The 11,888-nt window shown below is 52.7% G+C and overlaps 1 protein-coding gene across 1 annotated transcript in view; it reads right to left on the minus strand.

Annotated features, from left to right (window-relative positions):
• GPC1 (glypican 1) overlaps window positions 1-10,699 on the minus strand; it is a 207,598-nt gene extending 196,899 nt beyond the window's left edge. Inside the window, exon 1 of the mRNA XM_030954227.1 lies at window positions 10,204-10,699. Within this exon, the coding sequence (XP_030810087.1) occupies window positions 10,204-10,360 (157 nt within the window). The 5' untranslated portion in view covers window positions 10,361-10,699. The remainder of the gene's footprint in view (window positions 1-10,203) is intronic.
• Window positions 10,700-11,888: the final 1,189 nt, after the last annotated feature.

Below are 11,888 nucleotides of genomic sequence, written 5' to 3' on the forward strand. Positions count from 1 at the left end.
GGCAAAGCAAGGTGTGCCCCGTGCTGCTGTCAGGTGGGACAAAGCAGCTGGGTGGCAGAGGCAAGCTGTGGATGCCAATGGCACTTTTATACCAAGTGTGAAAGCAGAGCAATGGATCCCAGCTTTGGGATTCCTCCATTTATGGACACATCTAAAGCCACACCAAGCAAAGGTACCAGCTACTTCAAACCCAGGGATCACACTGTGCCCCAAAGAGGACTTTGCCTGCATGAGAGGTGTGTCTGAGGGCACTGGGCACACTCCAGGTAACATCACCCTCACAAGCTCAGCATGCAGCCACGCACACCTGTAACAGTTTGTGTTTGGGGCACAGAACAGACCTGCCACAAGTGACAGGATTGCTTAGGCTGGAAAGGACCTCTGAGATCACTGAGCCCAGCACTTGCAAAAGGCAAACTGGAACTCTCCTCTGACCTCCCCAGGCTCTTCCCAAGGTCTCCTCCACACCAATCCCCCAAGGCAGAAGCAGCTGGGGCACCGCCATCAGCCAGGATGGGGCACAGGCTGGGGGAGCCTGCAGCTGAGCCCAAGGGATTTGTACTCGTGGGTTCCCACCATTGTGCAGCCCTTCCTCAAATGCACAGCAGATGAGCCCCTTAGCTGTGCTCTGGCCTTGAGAGCCTCTCTAATAAAAATACCAGCCTCCTCCTCCTCCTGCCTCATCATGGAAGCCTCTCTGAGACCTCCCGCAAATGCAAGGGGAGAGAGAGAGAGAGCGAGAGAGGGGCTTTTAGCAGGGGCTCTTTGGTATTCTGTCACAAAGCCAAACAGATGTTTGTAAAAATCTAAACTGGTTCTACAACTGTTTTAAACTCACACAGCTGTGCACAGTGAGCAACTCCATCAGGGGAGAAGACCACTGCTCTCACACCGAGGGACTGCAGTTTAATAAACCAAACTTCCCGTGCCTTACTCAAGCTGCCCCTTTCCAATTTAGCGTTTATGGCAGAGGAAACTGCTGGAACAAGAAAAGTGACGTGGCTTTTCCAGCTCCACGGTGAAAATCTGCATCCAGATGGGGACTAGGAGTGAGTGCAGCACCCGATTGCACCCCACAGCTTCTGTGGGGAGGAACAGCCAGCCTGGGACAGCAGCCCTCCCTCAGGAGCCTGCTGTGCTGGGCCCTCACCTCAGCATCAATTACACCATGGCATCGCTGCAAACCTCACTGCAGCAACAGCAACCCAGAGCAGGAGAGACGGAAGCAGCCTCTTTGTAGCAGTATTTTTAAAAATGTAAAATTGATGTTAATTTCTGACAGCGCTTTTATTGCGATTTATTTATGGATGAAAGTTACTGTCGCCCTGATTTTTTAAGATTTTCTAAGCCTTCTGACGTTTACATTCTTGTAACAAACTTTCTCACACACTCTGTAAATAACTTATTGCTTTGCATTCTTTTATGGAAGAGGAGAAATTTGATGGACTGTTGGTTTGTCTGGTGTCATTGGAGAGGTGGCACTGTCACCCTCCAAACCACCGTCACTTTTGGAAATCTGTAAATGTTGGAGTCAGAAATGAAAAGTGCCTTATTACCTTGGGAGAGCTGCGTGTCTGTGTCATGTTATTTCCTCTCTTATAGCGACAAACTACAGCTATGAATTTCTAAAACACTCGTATTTTAGAAATATGCCTGTCCAATTGAATTATACAGGATAGTTTTACAATCCTATACAATACTAATTTTTTGCAAGCCAAAACTATTTGTCGTAGAATATTTGCATTTTAGTAATATAAAAGATTGACTGTCTATATAAGTACTACCATGCTGCTCCCCAAAACAACAGCAAAACTTCTGTTGTTGTTTTCTTCTCTTTTTTATACTTCAGAAGAATGCATGGCAATTGAAAAACTGGTTTTACTCATGTTGCTAGCACAGGAGCCTGTAACAGCTGGGTAATTCTGTATTTCTGATTCATGCTGCACTATACAGAAAGGCATATAAAATCAAATTAGTTTTATAATTTCTGTACAGGCAACACAGTTGTGATGAGTGTATTTTTTAAAACTCAGAAGCAAGAGCATTGGGAAAAACTGTCACAGCACTCTGCTTATTTGAACTTTAAGAAAGAAAAGTTTTCCATATCTGAAGAATTCCAAGTAAAACAGGAACGCATTACCAGGCAGAAGTGACTGACCAAGCTCACAGCCCCGTCACGTTCAGACAAGAATTTTAAGTGCCTGCAGTCTAAAGCTTCATTATTTTTTGCAGAACAATCTGGCAACGGAGGTAACCTGATTCCCTGGGAATCAAATGTTACTTAAAGACAGGTTTCACCTGTCAGGGATAAAACATATTCTGAGCAACAGAGTGTCAGGATACACAGACATCAGAGGAGAGGGAGGGCTGTCCTTCACAGCTAACAGAGAATGGAGGGAATTTTCTGCTTTCATTGAGTTTTGAATTTTATCTATTTTTTGTAACTTTGAGAGGAAATTTTCTAACACAATGGCAGCTACAGCAGTGTTGTGCAAGCAAACTACAAAACACGGTGGAAAAACAAACAAACTACAGAACACTTCAGGCAACTGCTGTGAGGGTTCCTGCACGTTTTAGGATCTGCCCTCCCTGGGTCTCTCCCCTTGGGGCAGAGTTACCCTCACAGCCATCAGTAAGACACAGACAGCAAAACATAAGTGTCACTTTTCCCCAGGTAGATGTAAAGATGAAGGGATTGCAATGGACTTGCTCCAAGCCACCATCCATGCAGGTGGTGTGTCTGCCCCACCAGCTGCCCACTCAGCCTCTCCCTCCTTCTCACAGCTGTGCCTGGGAGTCAGTATTTGGAGGAAAACTGAAAAGGCCCAACTCTTGCTTAACTTACAGAGGTAGAAAGGAGTGATTTAGGATTTTCAGAAAGACTCAATCCATGCAGCAGTTCAGAAGGGGCAGGTGAAAGCTGAGGAGAACCCTTGGTGGTGACTTTCCTGCCACCCAGAACCAGAAGCAGCACATCCAGCCCCTTTCTGAATTAACACTCTGAGCAGAAGCTCCTGCAGAGGAAAAGCCAAGAAGGTGACTCTGGGTTTGCTCTGTGCCCTCTGCAGGGCAGGGCACTGCAGGGACAGGAGAGGCTCCTCTGCTGTGCCCAGGGCAGGCAGAGCCCAGCCCTGCTGCTGGGGGGCTGGACCTGTTTCCATCAGGACAGGACAGGACAGGACAGGACAGCCCACTGAAGGCAGCTCTGTGCAGGGGCTTTAGTTAGGGCTCCCCTGAGCAGGAGCAACAGGAGCACTCAGCACCTGGGGAGCTGCCTGGGGAGAAGCAGCACAGTCTGGAGGCAACACCTGCCCTGTCACAGGAGCTGGGCAGAGCCAGCAGAGCCAGCTGTGAGCCAGAGCAGCCTGCTGTTTTGACAATATCCCCTCCCTGGGGCCACCTGCCTGCTGCATGTACACAGCAGCATCCCATGGGGCAAAGAAAGAAACCCAATATACAGAAACATGCAGCATTCAGCAGGGACTTGGGCAGCAAACAGAAATTAAAGCTGCTCTCCCCAAGGAAGCCTGTGGATTTCCACAGAATTGAGATGTCTATTTCCCTGGTCTTCCCCTGAAATTCTAAGTTAAATGCTGGAAGCAAACACAAAATTTCTCCTTGTGCCAGTGACACGTGTCAGTCACTGCCCCAACCACGCTGCTGCTCACATCCCCAGCCCCCCAGGACAAGGGGAGAACACAGGAGCTGCTGCCGGAGAGCAGAACTGCAGCACGGTGCTGAGACCCCTGCAGTCAGCAGGGCCAGGATATTGCTCAGACCAACAGCTCTCTGAGGCTGGAGCCATCCTGAAGCCATCCCGCCTTCCCCTGCCATACTGTGCCTAATGCAATTTGATGCTACAATAAAAATAGATGATCCTCAACCCCCCTCCCCAGCCCAGTGGGCACTGGTGGGTTGGGCACAGAGCCTGTGCTCAGCTGCTGCTCATGGGCAGGTGCTCCAGGGACTTTGTTTCTGTTTCCAGTTATCGTTGTTGTGACCTACAAGGGAAAACCTCTGGCTTTAAATACACATTTTTGATAATGAAGTTACCAGCTCTCATCCTGCCTCTGGCTAAGTCAAAGCACACTTAATAATCGAAATCACCCAGAGGAATACATCTATCTGGTCCCCTCCATGTGAGACAATGCTACTGAAAGCAATAGAACATCAAACCAACTGTTTTATAATCACTGCCAAAAGCCACACATCTCCTATCAAGCCCATGCAGAGAACCCAGACACTGACTGACACGTGTTCTTAAATAAAGCAGGGCACTTGCAGGGCAGGAACAGGAAAAGGAGAGAGGAGGTGAGGTCTGAGCGCACGCAGTGGTGCTGGTGGGTGTCTCCAGTGATACATCCATGCAGATTTTCTGGAAAAAGAAATAGCAGGCTTTTGCTTCGCCAACAAAAGAAGCTGTTGAAATAGAGGGTTTTTTTCAGACACAGCTGATAAGGATAATTACGTGGTGGAGAGCTTAGTCATCCATCTCACAGCGACAGAAGAGCAGATTCTCTTAAAAATAACGCCAGCAGTGCACAGCACTGTGCGGGCGCCGGCAGGAGGATCCCGGGCCGGGAATGCCGCTAGAGGGCAGCGCTCCGTGCGGGGATCCCAATGCACAGCGATCCCAATGCACGGCGATCCCAATGCGCGGCGATCCCAATGCGCGGGGATCCCAATGCGCGGCGATCCCAATGCGCGGCGATCCCAATGCGCGGCGATCCCAATGCGCGGCGATCCCAATGCACGGGGATCCCAATGCACAACAATCGGTGCAGGGATCCCATTGTACAGTGATCCCAACGCACAGCGATCCCAATGTACAGCAATCCCAATGCACGGGCTCTGTGCAGGGATGGATCCCAGTGTACGGGCTCTGTGCAGGGATGGATCCCAGTGCACAGGCTCTGTGCAGGGATGGATCCCAATGTGCAGCACTCTGTGCAGGGATGGATCCCAATGTACAGGTTCTGTGCAGGGATGGATCCCAGTGTACAGGCTCTGTGCAGGGATGGATCCCAGTGTACGGGCTCTGTGCAGGGATGGATCCCAGTGTACGGGCTCTGTGCAGGGATGGATCCCAATGTGCAGCACTCTGTGCAGGGATGGATCCCAATGTACAGGTTCTGTGCAGGGATGGATCCCAGTGTACAGGCTCTGTGCAGGGATGGATCCCAGTGTACAGGCTCTGTGCAGGGGATGGAGTACGGGCTCTGTGCAGGGATGGATCCCAGTGTACAGGCTCTGTGCAGGGATGGATCCCAATGTACAGGCTCTGTGCAGGGATGGATCCCAGTGTACGGGCTCTGTGCAGGGATGGATCCCAATGTACAGGCTCTGTGCAGGGATGGATCCCAATGCACGGGCTCTGTGCAGGGATGGATCCCAGTGTACAGGCTCTGTGCAGGGATGGATCCCAATGCACAGGCTCTGTGCAGGGATGGATCCCAGTGTACAGGCTCTGGGCAGGGATGGATCCCAATGCACGGGCTCTGTGCAGGGATGGATCCCAGTGTACAGGCTCTGTGCAGGGACTCCAGTGCACGGATCCCCGGCCCGAGCGGCACCGGCGTGGGGTGCGCACAGCACCCAGCCCATTCCGGGCACTGCTCACCGCCTCCCAGGACAATCCCACCAAAACACCTCCCAGATGGAGGAGAAGGCACAATTCGCTGTGTTTTGACTTGTTAGAAATAGGCTAAAAGGCCGTTCTGATCTGTCCTGAAGGAATGCAGCTCATTCACGGGTGCTGTTGTATCTGGGAGCCCTCCGTTTGAGCTGATCCTGAGAAATCCCTCTGCCCTGAGGAAATGCAGCCCAAATGGAATGACCACCTCAAAAAGCGCAGGAGTGCCCCTTTTAGTCATGGGTACAGTTTTTTCTTGGGAAAGGAGGACCCCCAGGTTTTATGTTCCAAACCACGGATGTAGGTTTGTCCCACTTTGGAAGAGCCAGCAGCTGAAATATCCTCCAAGAGATGAGGCTCCATTACCCCCTTCCAAGAGCCTGATCAAGCCCCAGCTGGTTGCCAGACCTGTTCTCTACTTAGATAACACTTCTCTAAAGGGCTCAAACACATACACTTGACAATGTTTTCATCATAAAACCTAATTACACAGCCTAAAAGGACTAAAAGGTTAAAACAATTGTTCTGACTCCTTTCAGCTGGGGAGCCAGGGAAGGATCTGCGTGGGATGGGCAGCCTGGCAAAGTCCAGCTGGCTTTTTTCTGCACCCTCCTTTTCTTTGGCTGCCCTGCACCCACTGCCCATGTCAACAAGCTCAATCTAACAGCAAGCCGTGTCTAGTGACTAGACAATTAGTCTCAGGAATAAACAAACCAAAGCAGAAGTCCAAGCCAAACAGAGAACAAGGGCCAAGCACATTCACATCAAATCACAACCCTCAGGTCCTCTCCAGTCTGTGAGGGAGCTACCTCTGCTCAAGACATTGGGGAGCAGTCACCCATCCAACATCAGTAACCCCAAGACACTCCCACAAGTCAGAGAAAGCTGGATATCTCCCCCATAGGGCAATATTTTGTGGTGGTGTAGGCTCACTCTCTTCAATCAGAAGGCACACTGTGAGCCTGAGGTAACCAGTCCCTAACACAGGCACTGAGAAGCGCCCCTGGAGCAGGGGACCCCCAGTGGGGTGATGGTGTCTGGGCAGCAGGAACGTGAGACAGTAGGAACAGTTGCTGCCTCCAGAAAACTTGAGAGGAGACAGAAAAACTGGAAGTTCTCAAACTGGTTTCCCTTATTTTGTAGCAATCAGAGGAAGGGGGTGTGGGTCATCCAAAAGGAGAGTGGGAACACTCCCCAGCACGCAGGAGAGCTCTGATCCAGTTAGTAGTACATCTCATGGGAGCAAGTGGTGTAACTTTCCCAAACTCAAGGAGTGGGGGGCTTTTCCCCCAGCATAAGAAACTTTCTGGTAGGCAGATCTTCACCCAAGACTCTGGGTGCATGCTGTCTGTCAGGATTGCTAACACGAGCAGACACTGCTTTCATGTTTGGGAATTTTGCCATTGACTTCAAAGTACTGAGATATAACACCTTGTGTATTCCCTAAACACACTTAATAACAGCACCTGACACATTTAAAGTGCTTAGACATGTTAAAGGCATTGTACAACATTAGCAAAAAACCAGGAAACCCTGTCTAGGTGGTTCATGAGAAATCTGGTAAGCCAAGAGTCTATCCCTGCATCAGATGCTTATCTATTAGCCAGCTAATAACTGTGTGACTCTTCTCCTGATCCGTGCAGCCACAAGCAGGGACTACCTTCTGGTGAGCTGTGGAGACACTAGATTATTCATAATCCCCTTAAATCATAACTAAGAATACAGATTAGAAGGTGTAAAGCGTGCAGTAAGTGTTCTAAACCCAACACAAACACAGCCAGTCTCAGTCTGAGTCAGAGCCTGCCTGTGGGAGCTCGCTGAACTCCTTCTGCAGGGCAGCTCTGGGGTGCACCGTGGGGTTTGGCTCCTGGGCTGGGCTGCTGTGACACCAGCACACACCAAGCACTGCCTGGAGCCAGGTACGGGCAGACAGGAGCAAGGTCAGCACCACTCTGGGGACAAGGACACAGGGCTAAGAAATTAATGTTCCCCTTTGCTTCAGGGCAAGCAGTGGAGGGAAGGAACAGCAAGGTCTCCTTGGAGAGGGGCAAAGGAAAAGGCTTTTGTCTCCAGACAGCTCAGAAATAAAATAAAAACATGGTTCATGGGGTAGTTCTTAAAACATGTAGAAGGGCACTATCAGGAAAGCTCAGCACACGTCCAACTGGAGACAACATTGAACTCACTTCATCAGCATCTCTTAACTTTGCCAAAAGTTGCCCAATCGCAGAATCACCAAAGTTGGAAGAACCCTTCAATATAATTTCATCCAATCACCACCAAAACAACCCCTTATCCACACCGAGTGACTCCACCAGCTCATCCTAATGCACGGCTACTCTTTCTGCCAACATTTCTTACCAATATCTGATCTGAACTTGCCCTGGCACAACCTAAGACCCTTCCCTCTGCTTTCACTAGAGACATGGCAGAAGACACCTGCCCCTCCTCAGCAGTGTGCCCAGGGATGCATTCACGGGTGTCAGTGGTGCCACCTGACAAGGCTCCATGCAGGTGCCAACCCCCATGGTCAGCAAGCTGAACTGCTGCCACTGAAACCAGCCTGAAGCAACGAGCACATGTGGAATTATAAACTGCATGATCCTGTACATGGTACGTGTGGGGATACTGCAAGGAGGCTCTTGAGACTCCTCTTCTTGGAGACAGCAAAACTGGCACCAATCTTTGCACTAACCGGCACAGCTGCTAAGAAGCACAGAGGATACACAGCACTGTGCTTTGTCAGGAGTTTCTAAGGTTTTATCTATGCTCACTGATGTTTTAACTGCACTGGGCAAGTAATGCAGCGACACAGAAGTGCGTTCCTGAACGGGCATGGGTCAGGAGGTAATTACCAATGAAAATCATCAAGTCTGGCAGCTGTTTTATACACCAGGCTATGTGTGGGACCTTCTTCCTCCAAGCACTTCTTTGTATTACTTTCCGTGCAGTACTCCTCAAGTTTTCATGGCATTTATCTACAGTTTCCCTGTCTACAGAAACAGCCAGAGGCGCCCGGTTTGATACCCCAATTTTAACCACTGCGCCTTGACACCGCCAGCACACGTGCTTGTACCAACACACAGCAGGAACCAGAACTCCTGGATCCTGGAAATCTGTGTCCTGACACTGCTGGAACCTCCACAATTTGCAGGTACGAGATGCTTAGCTGGCTGCTGACCTGCGAGACGCGCTCCTTGTAGCGCAGCTGCTGCGAGCCTCGCTGGCTGCCCGTAGTACTACCCAAGCTGCAGCCACCTCCAGCAGTGTTTGTAAACATTCAGCCTTCCAAGAACTTCCCACTTGAAACACGACGGCTAATGTATTCACATCTGCAATAATTAGATGCAAACTCATAAAAAGCCGCTTTCTTGCTCAGCTGAAGTGCTATTCCATTAATAGTGATGTTCAAACGATTCTGAAACTCCCCACTGTTTAACTTTGAGGGCTGCTCGTTTTACTTGGGAAATTTACTCTCAGTTGTAAGCTGACAAAGAAGGTATTAATTTATTCACATTTATGAGGCATATATATAGTTCAGCCTTCTCCACTCATTGGTCAGACAACAAATTGGTTTCTCTGAAAAATTACCTGATGAAATATTCAACATAAGGCATTGTGTAGCTTAGATGTGCAGTACAAACTGCAGTTTTACTGGGGTGTCCCTGTGGGTTGGCTCTGGCACGTACGCCTGCATGTTTTATGCTTTGTCTGAAGGAGGAAGCTCCCCACAAGTGAGGACAAGGCTCTTGGATATGGGTCACAAGTTGGTGTATCAAAACTTTGATGAGAATTTAAAAAAACCCTACAATGCATCAGCATATTTTCCCCAAGCCTTCAGAGAAAAAAAACCAAAACCAAACCCAACACAAACCAGACCTTGAATATTCTTTGCTATTTCAGTTGTTTCTACAAAGACGAGGAAATCAACCAAGATTCATCCAAAGCCAGAATGAAGGCAAGAGGACACACTCTAATGTAGGTTGCATGGGTTTCCTCTGCACTTCACGTTTGACACAGTCATTTTACTCCCGCTTCATTTTTACTAAGAGGCAAATACCGTTTATGCGTTTGCTTCCCACCCAGAAGGAGATTTAAATAAATCAATTCCTCTCTCACAACCTCGTGGCGTTTTCCAGCTCCGACACCAAAACCCACTACACTCCGATTATTCTGATCTCCGAATCAAAACCCTGAAACCCGTTTCAGTTGTACTCAGAACAGAAGCAACGAGACAATGAGAAAAAAGAAAGAACCACCGCTGAACACTTGGTGCGACCACCCCCCGCTCTCACAGTTCCGTTCGCATCTCCACCGCCGGGGAGAGACCCTTTGAGCGCGGGCAGGGCTCCCAGCGGTGCCGAGAGCGGCCAGAGGAGCCCGCCCGGTTCCGGGGAACCCTCTCCGCTCCGACTTCTCGCCGCCCACGACCCGAGCCAAACTCCAGCGTGGGGCGGCGAGCGCTGCGCTCCCCCGCCCGCGGCTCCCGAGCCGTGCCCGGCATCCCCCGGCTGGCAGCGGCCCCGGGGCTGCCCCGCCGGGCCCCGCGCCCTCGGCCCCGCGGGACTCACCGGAGATCTCGGCCTGGGGCACGCCGCTGAGGCTGAAGCCCTTGGCTCCATACAGCTGCCGGACCTCGGCGCAGCTCCTCGCCTTGCTGCCGCTGTCACCGCGAGCCGGGGCGGAGGCGACACACAGCAGCCAAAATCCCCACGGGAAGACACGCATCCTTCTCCGCTGGCCCCGCCACCTGCCGAGCGAAGGGCAAAGCCAAGGTCCCGCGGCGCGGGTGCGGCCCCTCCGCGGGCAGCCCCGGCGGGACGGGCGGGCGAGGGCGGCGGGCGGGCGAGCCCCGGCTGCCCGCGGCGTGCGGGGAGAAGGCGCCGGCGAGTTCAGCCCCGGACGCCGCCGCGGCTCGGCCGAGAGGGGCAGAGATCCAAGTTCGGCCGCGCCGCTTCAAAGCCCCGGAGCGGAGCGCGCTGAGGGCTTTTGTTCTTAGCGCGGCTGCATCCCCGGGCAGTCCCGCCGCGATGCTGCCGGCTGCGGCGCCGCCGGGCCGGGCGGAGCGCGGCGGGGCGGGGCGCGGGGCGGGCTGCGGGGCTGCTCCCGCGGCGGGGCCGGGCCGGGCTGGGCTGGACTGGGCTGGGCTGGGCTGGGCTGTGCCGTGCCGGCACCGCTCCACCTGCGCGCCGAGCGGCGGCGGGGCGGCTCCGGGCGGGCCGGGCTTCCCCGCCGGACGTGGCATCACGCGGCCCGCGCCAATCCCGCGGCAGCCCCCGCCCCGCCCCGCGCCCCCCGCCGCGGGCGCTGCGCGGCGCCCGGAGCCGCCGGAGCGCGGCCGGAGCAGCCCCGAGCATCCCCGGCGGGCGGGGCGCGCGCAGCCTCGGCGCCGCTCCCCGTCCTTCGGCAAGGACAGCGCGCTCAGAGCCCTCCGTTCTTTGTCTGCGGCGGGGCCCCGGTGCTGAACGTGAGGAGCCGGAGTTCCCCCGGCGGCCGGGAAACAGCCGCGCAGGAGACTGAAATCGTTGCACACTTGGACCGGCGAGGGGAAGGCAGTTCAGCTGAGAGCCGGAGAGTCCCAGCAAGGTCCTGGGGAGACTGAAAGTGCCCCTTTAAGAGCAGATGTGGGAAGACAGGCAATTCTCTACGACAGATTCTCAGCTTTGGAGTTTACTTCATACAGCAGCCTGCCAGCTCCCGAACCTGGTGCTCTGCAGCTCTGCCAGCCGCGTTTTGAGCTGCTTCCCGCAGAACTGAGGCGTGTGTGATCACCTGTGTGTCAAGGCAATGCCCGTGTGCTTCCCCAAAAGAGCTCGCAGGCTTGTGGCCAGCGTCTAACTTGTTTCCTGACAGACAGGAGACCCAGCGATCGCTCCCGAGCCCTTGGAGAGCCGTTGTTCTCTGTGCAAAAAGGGGAGGGAGTCTGCCCATGCCACAGACGGAGCACTTGTGTGGGCTTAAACCTTACAAGACAGCAGAAACCTCACACATAAACACCATCACTGTGCTCCACAAAACGTAGCAAAATTTATCAGGGATTGTAGCTTTTGGACTAGTCAGTCACCCAGATGTGCGAAACTACACGGGAAAGTGGTGGTGTTCATCCCATCGCTTCAGAACGGCTTGTTCTCCTGAGGGGTGGGAGAAGGGACTGCAAAGCAGGAGCCACGGGGAGTGGAAGGGGGGCAGGAGGGAAAAGTTGTTGCTTTCCTATGAAATCACCCTATGATTTCCTCTTAAATGTTCCTAATTAGAT

The sequence above is a fragment of the Camarhynchus parvulus genome, chromosome 9 (assembly GCF_901933205.1).
Source record: "Camarhynchus parvulus chromosome 9, STF_HiC, whole genome shotgun sequence".
Classification (NCBI taxonomy): Eukaryota; Metazoa; Chordata; class Aves; order Passeriformes; family Thraupidae; genus Camarhynchus; species Camarhynchus parvulus.